Here is a 12,978-nt window from a genome sequence, read left to right as displayed (position 1 = left end):
GCGTGCACATTCCACCTAGCATGTTGATTAGAAAAATGAAGCTTCACTACTTGTGAATGTGCTCTTAAAACTGGTGCACCTAAGCATGATTGTGACATTTATTGTGACAGGTGTGCTCACACTCGCAAGAATATTGAGAGTTTAGGACATTTGTTCCACAGTAGCCATTTGCAACATGGAACCAAAGCATCCTCTGCATTTAATTTTAGAGCTGTGACAGAAATGACAATACTGCTCCCCTGAAGCGCTTAGTGCAAAACAACAAACAGGTCTTTTCTTTCTTTGGAAGGGGGCAGGGGTTGAAATTTGCACAGGACTTGGATGACAATGATTACGTTGCGACACTGATTTCATCCAGATTGGTGACCTCGGAAGGCTGCTTTGTGACCCACTTCTTTTTGCTTTGAGCAGAGAGAGAGAAACAAGCTTTAATGATATATTGGAGATATTAGCCTGGGTGTCTGAATGACATGCTACTCCAAATGCTGGGTGATGATTGATATATATATACAGTGATAAACACTTAACAGCATTTACAGTAACACACACTAGTGAACCCATCAGTAACAAGAAGCGTATGCTTGCATTTCTCCATCAGTTTCGCATCACTATGTTTCATTCAAGTATGAACGCTGCTACAGCGCAAGTCTTGTGCAGTGTTTGATGAAAAGCAGTGCTTGACTGTTTGACTTGGCAGTAGTAGTCTACTGTACTTAAGTGGAACCTGTAGCTTGGGCCCAACTTTGACGCCGCATATTCTAATAGTACATGTAAGACGCAGAAATGATTTTATGAGACAACCTCTGGACCGACCTGAATGAAATTCATTGCATTTAACCTTTTGTTGTAAAGTACAATGTTAGAATGAAAAATATAAGTATCTTTTCCATTTAGCATGTGCTTGCTCAGTTCTTGGCTTCTAAATGTGGTTCCGAGTTATAAATGTTCTCTTGTAATCTCTGTTGCATACCTTATTGCTTGTTGATGCTAATTTAGAAGCACAATCGCATAGCTTTTATGGTAGTATGAACTAGTTTGTTCATGCCCTTTAGTTCATTGCAGTAAATGAGTGGCATTCACTTCTAAGCATTAAAGCGAGCACCACTCATCTGGACAGGTGAGGGAGGCAGGGCAGGTGGGTGTCGCACGTCCTTTTATGCCATGTATCTCTTCCACACAGGAATTTCGGCGCGTGTGGAAGTGTGCTGATACTATCCACAGTGTTATTCACAATGGCCCAGCCATTTGGAGTCGCAGAAAGTTGCACTACCACCAGTAGAATTGGCAAATCGCATAATCTAAAGCGAGACGTTAACAAACAGTTGCTCATTGACATTTTTAGTGCCTGTGGCTGGCATGAACAGATGTGTACAAATTTTTGTGCAAAAGTATTAGGTGTACAAAATATCGTCAAGCGCGCGAAGGTTGGAGTTAAGTATTCTATATGCCACGCTGTTTTGACAGCTTAACTTACAATACATGTGCCGAGTGGTATTCATAGAAAGCTCATGCGCAATTTCAATGTGCCACTCACTCATTGAGCATGCTAGTGCATTCGCACAGCACTAAGCATATCTGGATGACATTTTCGAACCACCATAGCAGGGTTTATTGCCATCGCAAGATAGCAACGTGCAAGAGCTGTGATGTTTTTTGTGCAGCGTAAGCTTTTAGCAGAGACTAGCCTCACCCCAAACTGAAACATCGTCAGGCAGTCATCTGGCGACAACTGCAGACACACACATTTCCCAGTCCAGTGTGATTGTGGCACATTTTCCCCACGCAATACCCGAGTGCTTTCGCTCATGTTGTGGGAGTGTCCTGCTATAGCAGCTAAAATGGCAGTAGCTCCGGAGGCTCTTGCGTCGAAGTGGGCTGCCACTCCGCGCGGCTCCAACCTGAAGAGACAAGAGAGGGCAGTCCAGCAGGCTTTAGAGGTGGCAACGAGGCAAGGCCTCGAAGTCCCCTCATGGGAGACCTGAACCCGGGTTGTTAAACTTTGCCGGTTTTTCTATAAAGTTGTTTCCATCCATCCCTGAATGAAACAATTTGTTCCTTTACTGTTCAACTAAATTGTGAAAACTCTTGTTTCTGTAACAATGGCCTAGTAGTAGAGACTCTGCCTTGCATGCGGGAAGTATACCGGGTTCAAATCCTGGTGCCGCCAGAAACCCACCAGTTTTTCTAGTGGGTAGAGCTGTCCCCTGGCTTGGTGCTCGGCTACTTGTGGGGGCTTATCCTGAAATGCGGTCTAGTAGAGATTATGTGCATGGTCTCTGGTCATCTTTTGTCCAACCATGAATGGTTTGTTGGAGAGCATCTGCCGTGGCTGTGGGAAGCACATCATAGCTTCCACCAGGTACCTACTGTTAAAGTAGGTAAAAGTGCTCTTTCAGTCAGGTGCTTGGCCATTATGGGACCTCAACGCTTGGAATGGGCGTTTTGTCCCGAACCCGAGGGCGGCCCCACCTAGTAAGTGCATTGGGATGCCACGTGGGAAATTGCTGCTGTGACTAACAAATTGTATATGAAGAAACTGCACACGAGTCTGAAGTAGTCCAAGTCTAGTGGTGTGAGGAGTTGTTGAAGGTGGCAGCTTTGCTCAATATAATGGCAACTATGAGAAAAGCTCGCTGCGACAATTCCAATGTCGCATCAATATCGTTGCCTAAAAGATGGGCAGGTGAAGATGAAGCAGCACCAGAATGTCACGACAGCTAAAGTGATGGTAGTGTGGATGTGCCTGTTTTTTGAGAAAGCCACTCTAGAGCAGCTAATACGTTACGATCGCCCCTGCTCCAAGGGTAAATCTGGACAAAGGTGTTGGGTGAGTGACGGAACGAGTACTGGATGACCTCGTTTTCAAGCTTGTCGAGCACGAACTTGGCACGGTTAGTTTGCAGTCGTACGCAAAGACCTACAAAAAACATTCCAGGGTTTATTTCGCCCATTCTTTGTGCCTATTCATACAGCTTCCCAGCAGCGCACTCTATACTGACAAGCAAGAAAAAATGTCCTACCCCATTTGTTTCGCTGCCTGGTTGCGGGACAGTTCTGTCCTCAATGTATGCAACCTTAAGCTTGTACTTTCCCGTCTCCTACAGCCCAGCTTGACTAAGTGCCATCACTGCTCGCACTTACTAGAAATTACTCGTTAAACGGAAACAATTGCAAACCCCTATCCCAATCATGAAAAAAAGATCGATGGGTTACACAGTCTTTTCAGACAGGGATAAAGACACTGCTTCTTCCGGTGTAGAGTGCATGTGGCACCGGACATCTAAGACCTGTTATTGCTGTTTCGTGCAGCTAGGAGCTACTTGTCTCCCTAAAAAAGTTGCAAGGTGCTAGGAACCCCGCACCTATTTATTAGGCTAGAGTACCGTTTATCGGAATTAACCGGACTAATCGCTTTAACTAAGAGCAGCCACGCACCACCGCCCACCGAATCTAGAAAGAGCTTTCAAGTTTAACGAAACCTTCACAAAATGCAAACACAATTACAGCGAAATCCCGAGAAAACTGGACACCCTCAATTCCCCCTTTATGACCTTTATATATTCTCTGTGGTACCAAGCTAGCATCAAGACCACATTCTGAAATAAAATTACAGCAATGCGCATGTAAACTAACGACAGTGTTAGCCGAGGCTGCTTCTTGGAACATGCACAACAGGGAATGGAGCACGCAGCAACACCACCATGAAAAATGTTTATTACATCTTTTCACGAGGTTCTTGGTTACACAACAATGTGAACATGAACATTACTTTTCTCGGCAGGTGATAATGAATGCCACAATGATCTGCTATAAACAAACTTACATTGATGAATTACATCTGCAACAAGTATCCCCGACACATACACTGATGCAAGTAAGAAACAAAGGAAAGGCACTTTATTAAAAACCTCAATTGTGCAGCTTCCCAAAATCATTTACAAGCACACGCACATTAAGGTTGTGCTGACGAGAGAAGTTTTGCAGAGGGACTCTTACATCAGGAGCCCATGGAGTCACAACATAAACGTCACTGGCATTTTCTGAGGACTGTTGAGTGCTAGGGACATTGCTTCCTGTGCTGTCTAATATTCTTGCTGCTGATATGGACTGCCGATTGCCTCTGAGTAAAGTGAAAGTGCTTTTTAAAGGTAGATGCTTCTTGGCTACGTGAGCAAGAGCCTGAGCATTGTTCATTAGGCCCCCACCACAGGTATCGCACACAGCATATGTACAATGTTTCACAACCAGGTGATTGAAGAAGCTCGTTCTTGACTGAAACTTCAAGCAACACTTGCGACATTTGTAGATACTGTCTGTCTGCTGCAAACCAGGTGTAAGAGTAGTCATGTTGACCTGGCTTGCAGATTGAGAAGACTTGTAAGGAACACCAGAAGCTGGCACAGAATATCGGTGAGTGGCCAGAGTCAAGATATTGGAGATTGCTCTAGCAATGACGGCTGCGTTTGCATTAAGCCTCTGAGCACCTACGTGGAAATTGACCTTATGAATGTGTAGCAGATGTTCTGATGAAGCCAGGAAATTGCACTGGCTGCACAAATACTGCTCTTTCTTCAGTGACCATGGAGTGAGGCGAGGGACGCCCTTTGGAGGACGCACCAGAGATATGCACCATCTCTGTTCGCAATCCTCTTCCTTTGGTTTCCCTGTCCCCTCCACACTTTTGTTGGTTGGGCTGTGCAGGTCTTTCCTTTTAGGAACAACCAATTTGGCTGCCTTGCCAGGGTGCGCAATCTTGGAGTGCTCACGAATGCACATGGAGTTTGGTCCCCTATAACTACACAAACCACAAGCAAACAAACGTGAATTGCTCTTTGGCACAGGATGTATGTCACTGCAGGAAGGATTCCTGGTACTGCTGGAGACTGGACTATGCTGCTCCTTAGAATGCCATGCAATGACATCGGCACTGTAGGAGCTGAACTGGCAGCTAGCGCATGTATTGCGCTGGCTCATGTGGACCATCAAGTGAATAGCACGTTCATTTTCTATTGAAGATTCAAACGAGCATCCCTTCCATGGACACTGTTGCGAAGATGATTTTCCCAAAAGCTCTTGTGCTTTTTTTGTTGCCATATCAATTAAACAGTCTACCTTTGTCTCCTTACTCTCAAATCTTACTTCTTTCGTTGAGTATTGTCCCACTACACTGTGTGTCCTGCGCTGGTGCTGTTCGACTTCTTCTTGGCTAACGAAACACTCGTCACATATAGTACAGTGGTACGGGTAGTACTTCAGATGTGTATACAGGTGAAGTCTTAGTTCCTCGGCACTTTGGAATCGCTCTGGACAGTGGACACACTGATACGGTTTCTCAACCACGATACAGCGAGCTTCTTGTTGAGTGACGAATTGTGTCACCCAGGACTCAAAATCTTCATTTTCACAAGTAGTAAACACTGGGCACTTTTCAGGATGGCTGGATGAAAAGTGCTCTTTCAAGCGGGTTCTGTTAGAGGTGGAATAACTACAGGTATCGCACTGGATAGGCATGTATTGAAACTCGCAATACATGTGCTCCTGAAGCTCATCCTTGTTCAGGAATGTTGCATTACAGAATGGGCAGGAGAGGCAGCTTTCTTTGGCGATAGATGCACAGTGCTTCTTCAACATGAGCTCCAAGGTCTCTGAAATTTTAAGGTTAATCTGGTGGGCTGCAACACAATGGTTTGCAAGATCAGCCAAGGTCACAACACGGTCTGGGCAGAAAGGGCAGGTTTTCTTGGCTGGGGCTAGTGGCAATGAGCGGCATGCCACGGTCATGTCCAGAGGAGCAGCAGATGAACTGATGCCCAGCTCGGCAAGTTCCGGTGCCGAGCTGGCCCCACTTGCACGCTGTTCTGCAAATCCTTGAAATGTCTTCACGCACATTTCAAACTCTTCAACTTGCTGGCTAGTGCGGCAGATAAGTCTTAGGGGACTATCAGGGTGGTGTTCACAAAGGTGCTTCAGCATTCTCTTGCACGTGGGCTCAGAATGGTGGCAGATGCCACACTGCACCACATCCATGTCATGAGTGACGCAGTGCTGCACTAGTGCCCGTGGGCTACTAGCAGACGAATCACAAATAGAACAGGTGTACTCTCCGACTTTTGGATGGGACTCCCTAAGGTGCCATTCAAACACCTCGGGATTAAAACTTTTGAAGTCGCAATTTGGAGCACTACACCAGTAATGTGTCAGGCTGACGCGCTGCGTAGGGACATCGGCAAGTGCAGCATGCCACACAGGGTTCGTACACATAAACAGCAGCAGCGGCTCCTGCCCTGCGTGTGCCCACTGGTGGTGCAGCTGAACGTGAATGGGTAGCACTGACCTATAAAGACAGTGCCCACACTGGAAAACCATATGCCGGTGACTGCCTTCCATGTGTTGCACAAGCACTGATATGGCATCAAATATTTTGCCACAGTAGATGCAAACAAGGTCTCCCATTTCTTTCAGGCTGTGTGATGCAAGATGGTTGGAGAAATCACTTGCCTGATTGGCTGTGTACCTGCACTGTCCGACTGTGCATTTAAAAAAAGAAAGCAAGCAATCTGAACCCACTAGGTCTGGCCTTAGCAGCCAGTGTGACTCCTTTCCTGCTGCAACTTCGTTGAAAGGTGGTGTTTTTTCACGTGCTCTGGCATCGTCATCGGCAGCAACACAGCTCACTGGCAAATCGCAAGCTTTTTCTCCACTTAATGAATCACGTTCCTGGATGAAGTTGGAGTTTTTACTACACTGCTGTACACCACATGGCTCCTCTGGTCCTGCAGCTGTATGTGTGCGTATGTGGCAACCAATATGATCCCTAAGTTCTTTTCGTGTGGGGAATTTTCTATCACAAAGTTCACAACTATGACTAAATGGCTTGACATGAGCGATCATGATGTGCCTTTCCAAGGTCTTTTGGTCAACTGGTCCAAAGTCGCACTCGCACTTCACAAGCACACCATCACTGCTAACAGTGGGATCAGGACTTGACGCAGCTGGCATGCACGACTCTTGTTTTTCTGAAAATAAATTCGCGGGCAATCTCTCTGTTGAAGAGGGCACTGAACAAGACTTGAGAACACTGTCCTTGAGGCTTGAATGCAGTAACGCCATCTGTCTGTCTCTGCGTGCGATCTCAGGCTCGCTAGACACTGCTGAGGTCCTACTTGGTGAAGCACTGGCACTGTTCTGTACGTATGGCACCATGGCTTTTTCTTTAATCACAACAGTGTTGCTGTTTGACACATTTCTTGAAGCAATGCGGTTGCTGTTGTATGCAAAGGAGGGAGGCTTGTGAACATGAAGCTCGCTCCATGTTCTTAATGATGCAGGAAGGTGCGAGCCAAAATTTGATTCATGCTTCTGGCCTGAAGCAATCGTTTGAGCCACAGGTGAAGCAGATTTGCTTGGATTATCTAAGGCAGTCCGAGACGAAGCTGAATTCATGCTGGGAACATGTGTATTGCCTGTGACCAACAGTGTTCCAGAGACCCCAGGTACGAGCACCAACTTTGTTTTCGGTGTGTCTGCTTCTGCCTTGGAATCTCCCTCAGCTTCATAAGTGGCACCGGCTGACAAACCACCAGAACCTTGCAAAGCAGGCATCAACAAGGATGTGCCTTGAGGTGCAATGTAATTACCTTTTGTACCTTCTGAAATGGAGTCCAGACTTTGAGTGCGTGTGGCTGACATAGCACCTGGCTGAACGTGTGGGAATATTGATGCAGGTGCTTCCTCGCAGCTTGGCCCCCTTTCTTTCTCCAGTTAGAAGGAGCAATTTATACCACAGCTTGCTTGCATAAACTTGTGTTGAGCACAACACACACTAACAGCAACTCCGCCTAAACTGAATATGCGGTCCGCCTGAGTTCACCGACTTGTTATACCGCTGACAAAGCCTTCTGTGATGTAAACAAATGGAATGCAATGGCTCCAAGATCATTCGCCCTGTTTATGATCTGGCACAACCTGCTTCACATCTTCATCAACCAGTCTTGCTGCACAGCGATCTTCAAAACTGCCTCTTTTTTTCAGGAGGCGCGTCTTTGAATGCGTTGGCACACGCAATCGTTGAAACAGTTCAGTATGAAGATTTCCTGCACAGACGCTTCTTCCGACAGTTTCAAGTGGCAGCAGTCAACACTTCGTCCGCGCGAAGATTCCTTGCGCGCAACCGCAGCACTGTGAAAATACGATCACGTCGCCAAGTGGTCATAACCGTACTGGAACTTCTTCAACTGTTGTTTGTCTTAGTAGTCATCCGGCCCACGGTCTCTGAAAAACAGACGGATGGCGTCAATGAACTGCGACGCCCACGCACATCCTAGAGCACAATGCACTTGAAATATACAGGTATTCACGTATCGATACACCACTTCATAAGGCGTTTCAAGAGATCCTGGCTAAATAAATTTATTGCCAAAAACACGATCACAGAGAATGGAGCAAAAGACAGGTCGAGCGCTTGTCCTGTCTTTTGACTTTCCCTCATTGGGATAGTGTTTTTGCCGATAAATTCATCGTTATTTGACATATACCAACTGGCCCAACAGCAAGTACTGCTAGATCATGACTATACTAAGAATTTGCTTACATGGTTTCTGGTGCTGGCAAATCGGCACCGTTTTATTACTATGTTCAAAAAGTATTTCAGGGCCCCTTTAAGCGCGTAGGTAGTACACGAAATATAGGCATCAATATCTCGATAGTGCTTGACCAACCACCGAATTTACTTACGCAGAGAAGGTTCTTGCTGTACTACAGAATCTGTAGCGCTTTGACATGCTTAATGAGATCACAGCTATGCCAATCATGCTGACGACTAAACTCAGCCACAGAACACTCTGATGCGCAGAATAATAAAGATCAAGAACAACCACCTATGCATAGAATAAAGAACCAACACATACGCATAGACATATGGCTCCACGGTCACAACACAACTCCACTGCGGCTGCCGCCGACTGCTACATCTTTACCGTCAGTGAACACGGAACCAGATTACTAATGCCGTTGCTAAATTACAGAATAAACTAGTCCCGACTACCACAGAGCTACATAGCAAACACTTACTGCTTCAACCTGGAGAAAAATATATAATTAAGGAAATGGTTAAGAACAAACCGCAATAGGTGTTCTAAACATGGCGGCCGTGACGTGTTCTGGCCTTTTTTCTTCTTTTTCTCCTATCTACACATGAAAGCACGGCTTTCGAGATTTGTCACCACCGGTCGCGACATGTTTTCGGATGAATTAATTTGAACCCCACCAGGTAGTCCAAATTAATCCGGAGTCTCCCATTACGCCGTGACTCATAATCAGATGGTGGTCTTGGCGCGTAAAACCCCATAATTCAATTTTCTTTAAATTTGCTTTCAGCGCCTACAGTCAGGGCGGCTATCTGTATTAAATTAAAATCACGGCCTTCAAGATTGGCTTTTGTTACTCCGAGCCGTCATAGCCTCCGATAGCCTTCGAGCATGGAAAACAAAAACAAAACAAAAACATGGTTAAAATCGCTCCGATAAGCCGCCGCTGCTGTGGCAGCTGTACCATGGCTGGTACCGCCGTTGGTGATGCGATAACTTGTGTTTCTAGTGCCTGCAATCGCTTTTGGGGCCTACAGCCTGCTGTGCTTCCGGAACAAAAAAGCACGGCGTTCGAGATTGGCTCCTGTTACTCCGAAGATATTGCGCCTGCAAAGCTGATTCAAAGAATAACGGAAGTGGAGAAATATACATACAGAGAATTTCACTTTCAACTGCGAATGAGCCAGGAAGAGGGCAGCTCTACGAGCTACTTGGCGCTATATACTCAATTCCTTTGCGTACGCTGATTCAAGTACGTACGTAACGTGCCCAGGGCAACGTTGGGTGGATAGTTTCGCTTCGCCCTTCGAGTGCGAGATGTCAGCCTCATGACGTCACTGAGGCATTGCATGACGCATTTTTATTCGCACCGCGAACACGAGGAGTTAAAATGGGAAATAGGTGAGGGCAGTAGGCGACTGTTGCAAGTGTGTTTAGGCCGTCCTAGCACAACTGGGTCGTTGTTTCAGTAGTTTCAATGAGTGTTTACTGTATGCTCTCCGAAGCTCGGTCTTCATCGTTTGTGACAGTCGATTTTGCCGTTGGTGTTGTGCGTGCGTTTCGATCAGCCAACTTTATTTTCAAGTGCAAACGCTGGTTTTAGCGTAGAATGTCGGAAGCACTAACGAATCATTCGTTGATGCCTGTGAATCGCAATCTGTAGGTGAGTTTTTCGTAATTTTACGGCTACGTCGTTTATGCCTTAAACTCATGTTTTGGCTGTTTGTCACCGCTCAGTATGTCGAAACGTGAAATGCTCCGTTCGCTTTTTGTCACCGGATAGCTGTTCGGATGTCGCTTACCGCGCAGGTGCTGCGCATATTTTTTAGTGCAGGGAGCGTTGTCGTTGCTGTCATGCCATGAGGCGGTGACAAAAATACGTGTCTCCTGCTCGCACCGCACTTTGAAAAGGCATCTGTGTCATGTTGGTCAGCCAGCGGTCAAGCGCTTCCGTCGCTGGAACCGTCGCGGTCACTCGTGCGTCACACATAACTTCACAGCCGCGGCACGTTCGCCGCATAGTCGTGCTGCCTTTCTCAGCTTACTCTGACAGAGCAACCCGTACTGTATGTATGACCCTTTCTCGCGTTAAAAAAGAATAGGCGCTGTATCTGATTCTGCAGATGCATTTATTTAGCAGACTGCGGTGCAGTGCCTAGCGTCGCCTCGGGAAGCGGATCACACGATCAGTGACACCAGCGTGAACGCACTACCGTGCTCTACGGGTAGTGGCATACTCTTCGTCCTGCAATCATCTGTCCTTGAAAAGGATTATTCGAAAAGTTGCAATATTAAATTGTGTCGCGGAAGTTATGCTGAAGTAAACTGTTGCTAGAATGAAGCGCAAGCCATAATCACAGCAACATACAAGTTAGCACAAACAGTGCATGGACATAGAGGAGGAACTAGCGCTAATTGCTAGTTGCGCTAAATTGAACGGTTTTGTTCAACAAGCCCAAGTTACAACCTTGATTGGCATGACATCAGCACCGATTCAAAAAGAATGAAGTTAATCAGCTGTTCATAAATGGCAGTGTTCACCTCGTGTAACAGCATACAGATACATGGCCCTGGTTCAGCGCTACTGCTGTTGAACCTATTGAACTTGCCACTACGTACTTGTGTCGACAAGTTTAAAATACGGCCTTTATTGGCGTCGCAGCAGCACCAACACAGTAGGGATAATGTTAATCAGCTGTTCATAAACGCCAGTGTTTATCTCCTGTAGCAGCATACAAATACTTTACGTTGGTAGGCATTCAATGCTGCTGCCATTGGACTGATTGAACTTGCCACTGCTTACCTGTGTCAATAAGTTTAAATTACAACCTTTATTTGCATCACAGCAGCGTTAGCATAAAAAATAATAATGGTATCTGTTCACAAATATCAGTGTTGATCTTACGTAACAGCGTACAAGCACTTTATCTTTGTAGTCATTCATTGCTGCTGCCATTGAAGCCATTAAATTTGCCATTGCACACTTGTGTTGAAGAAATTCCTTATGTTTCTGTGCATTATGGCAACATCTAGGGGAGTATAGAGTGTACACTACACATGCCCATGTGCCAGGGCTCAGAGCATGCAATTCAGATGCGTATGAACACAGTCTAGTCTAAACTAGAACAAAAGTATGCTCTAGCAGCATTTAAGGGGAAAGCCTTACCAGCAGTGGGGTGTCCTTTCCAGTTTTGAAAACCCTCACAGAGTCGCATAGACTTCCTAAGATTGTTTGTTTTTCTTGTGCTTGTCTTTATCATGCACCCATATGCATATTTCCATGCTGAGCAAATCCCTTCCTATATCAGGATGTTGCTTAAACTGACCACAGTATGAGGTAGAGTAGGGTGGACACTAAATCACTGTGGGCAAGGTAGCTTTGTACAGTATGGGTTGAGTGCAGTCTTACATCAGTGATATGTGCAGTAAGGAAAGAAAAAAAAGCAAGAAAAGGCAGAGTGGTTAACCAGACGTGTCTAGTTTGCTTCCTTTCATGGTAAAAGGGGAGCAAGCAGAAAGTAGCAAAAAGCAAAAGAGCAGATAGCTCGCATGCACACTGGAAGACACTACATGCCTGTAAGCGATCTATCAGGCCTTTTAATGTTTTAAATGTCTTTAGAGCATGCATAGATTTCTGGCTGAAGACATGTGAGGCCATGCACCCAGAACCTTTGCATGTGTGTGAGATTGGGCACCTTGTTGTTTATGTGCCCGTAGTAGGATGACATTGAAACCTCTAGCAAGCGCAGTGGTAGAGGATGTCTGATGGTTTAGCTGCATCTGCAGCGGTCACAAACTGAGCAGCTATCCATTCCAGCGAAGAAAGAATATCCTGATGAGGAACAAATATGAATTTGTCAAGGCTACATTCATTGTTAAGTGACACGCAATTCAGTGTCACACTGGAAGAGGCATGCCGGTTATTGTAGCTGCATGCATGTCACATACATCAAGAGACTCTTCGAATTGGATCTTTTCTGCAAATTTAAATATTTGTTAAGCGCTTTAGTAAAACTAGTCGGAAGCTAGGCGTTTGGGTGTTTGCTCCCGATGTCAGTGTGCCATCATGTAGCGGTTTTACTTCTTTCACTGTTTTTCACAATGTTTCACATGAGGCATACATTTAAAGTGGCTGGATAGATACTTTCCAAGTATATGCAAGCATGTGTCCTGTAATGGATGTTTTCTTCTTTTTTCTTGTTTAGTTGCATTGTGCTGTTTCAGCTTACTATGAACCAACTAGCACTCACCAAGGTGATTAACTCACATGTACTATTTGCAGCTAGACATGCTCTGCATCAAGTGTAACTAATGGTGTGGAAATATTCTGAATACAAATCGAATAGTCGTTGTTATTCGTATTCGTATTCACTATTCAGAATTGCCAAATATT

General features: G+C 45.5%; 2 protein-coding genes across 5 annotated transcripts in view; one reads left to right on the top strand and one right to left on the bottom strand.

The window, feature by feature from the left end:
• Window positions 1–3,695: 3,695 nt before the first annotated feature.
• Window positions 3,696–9,087, bottom strand: LOC126533475 (uncharacterized). 3 transcript variants are annotated; one of them, XM_050180647.2, is made up of 2 exons: window positions 9,070–9,087; window positions 3,696–8,271 (listed from the first exon to the last, which is right to left on the bottom strand). In XM_050180647.2, exon 2 carries the CDS (start codon window positions 7,687–7,689, stop codon window positions 3,910–3,912), a length of 3,780 nt encoding a protein of 1,259 aa, XP_050036604.1. In that variant the 5' UTR covers window positions 7,690–8,271; window positions 9,070–9,087; the 3' UTR covers window positions 3,696–3,909. The 3 variants fall into 3 exon arrangements, with proteins under 3 accessions (XP_050036604.1, XP_050036603.1, XP_050036602.1); XM_050180646.3 differs by lacking the exon at window positions 9,070–9,087 and adding an exon at window positions 8,907–9,042; XM_050180645.3 differs by lacking the exon at window positions 9,070–9,087 and adding an exon at window positions 8,734–8,898.
• An 875-nt stretch (window positions 9,088–9,962) lies between these two features.
• Window positions 9,963–12,978, top strand: part of spri (Src homology 2 domain-containing protein sprint) — a 49,319-nt gene continuing 46,303 nt past the window's right edge. For both annotated transcript variants that reach the window (XM_050180655.3, XM_050180653.3), the window contains exon 1: window positions 9,963–10,248. The gene's annotated coding sequence lies outside the window, so the exon portion shown is untranslated. The remainder of the gene's footprint in view (window positions 10,249–12,978) is intronic.

Source organism: Dermacentor andersoni, chromosome 7 (assembly GCF_023375885.2).
Source record: "Dermacentor andersoni chromosome 7, qqDerAnde1_hic_scaffold, whole genome shotgun sequence".
In the NCBI taxonomy this organism is placed as follows: domain Eukaryota; kingdom Metazoa; phylum Arthropoda; class Arachnida; order Ixodida; family Ixodidae; genus Dermacentor; species Dermacentor andersoni.
The sequence above is the reverse complement of the archived record's forward strand: the minus strand, read 5'-3'. Positions and strand labels throughout refer to the sequence as shown.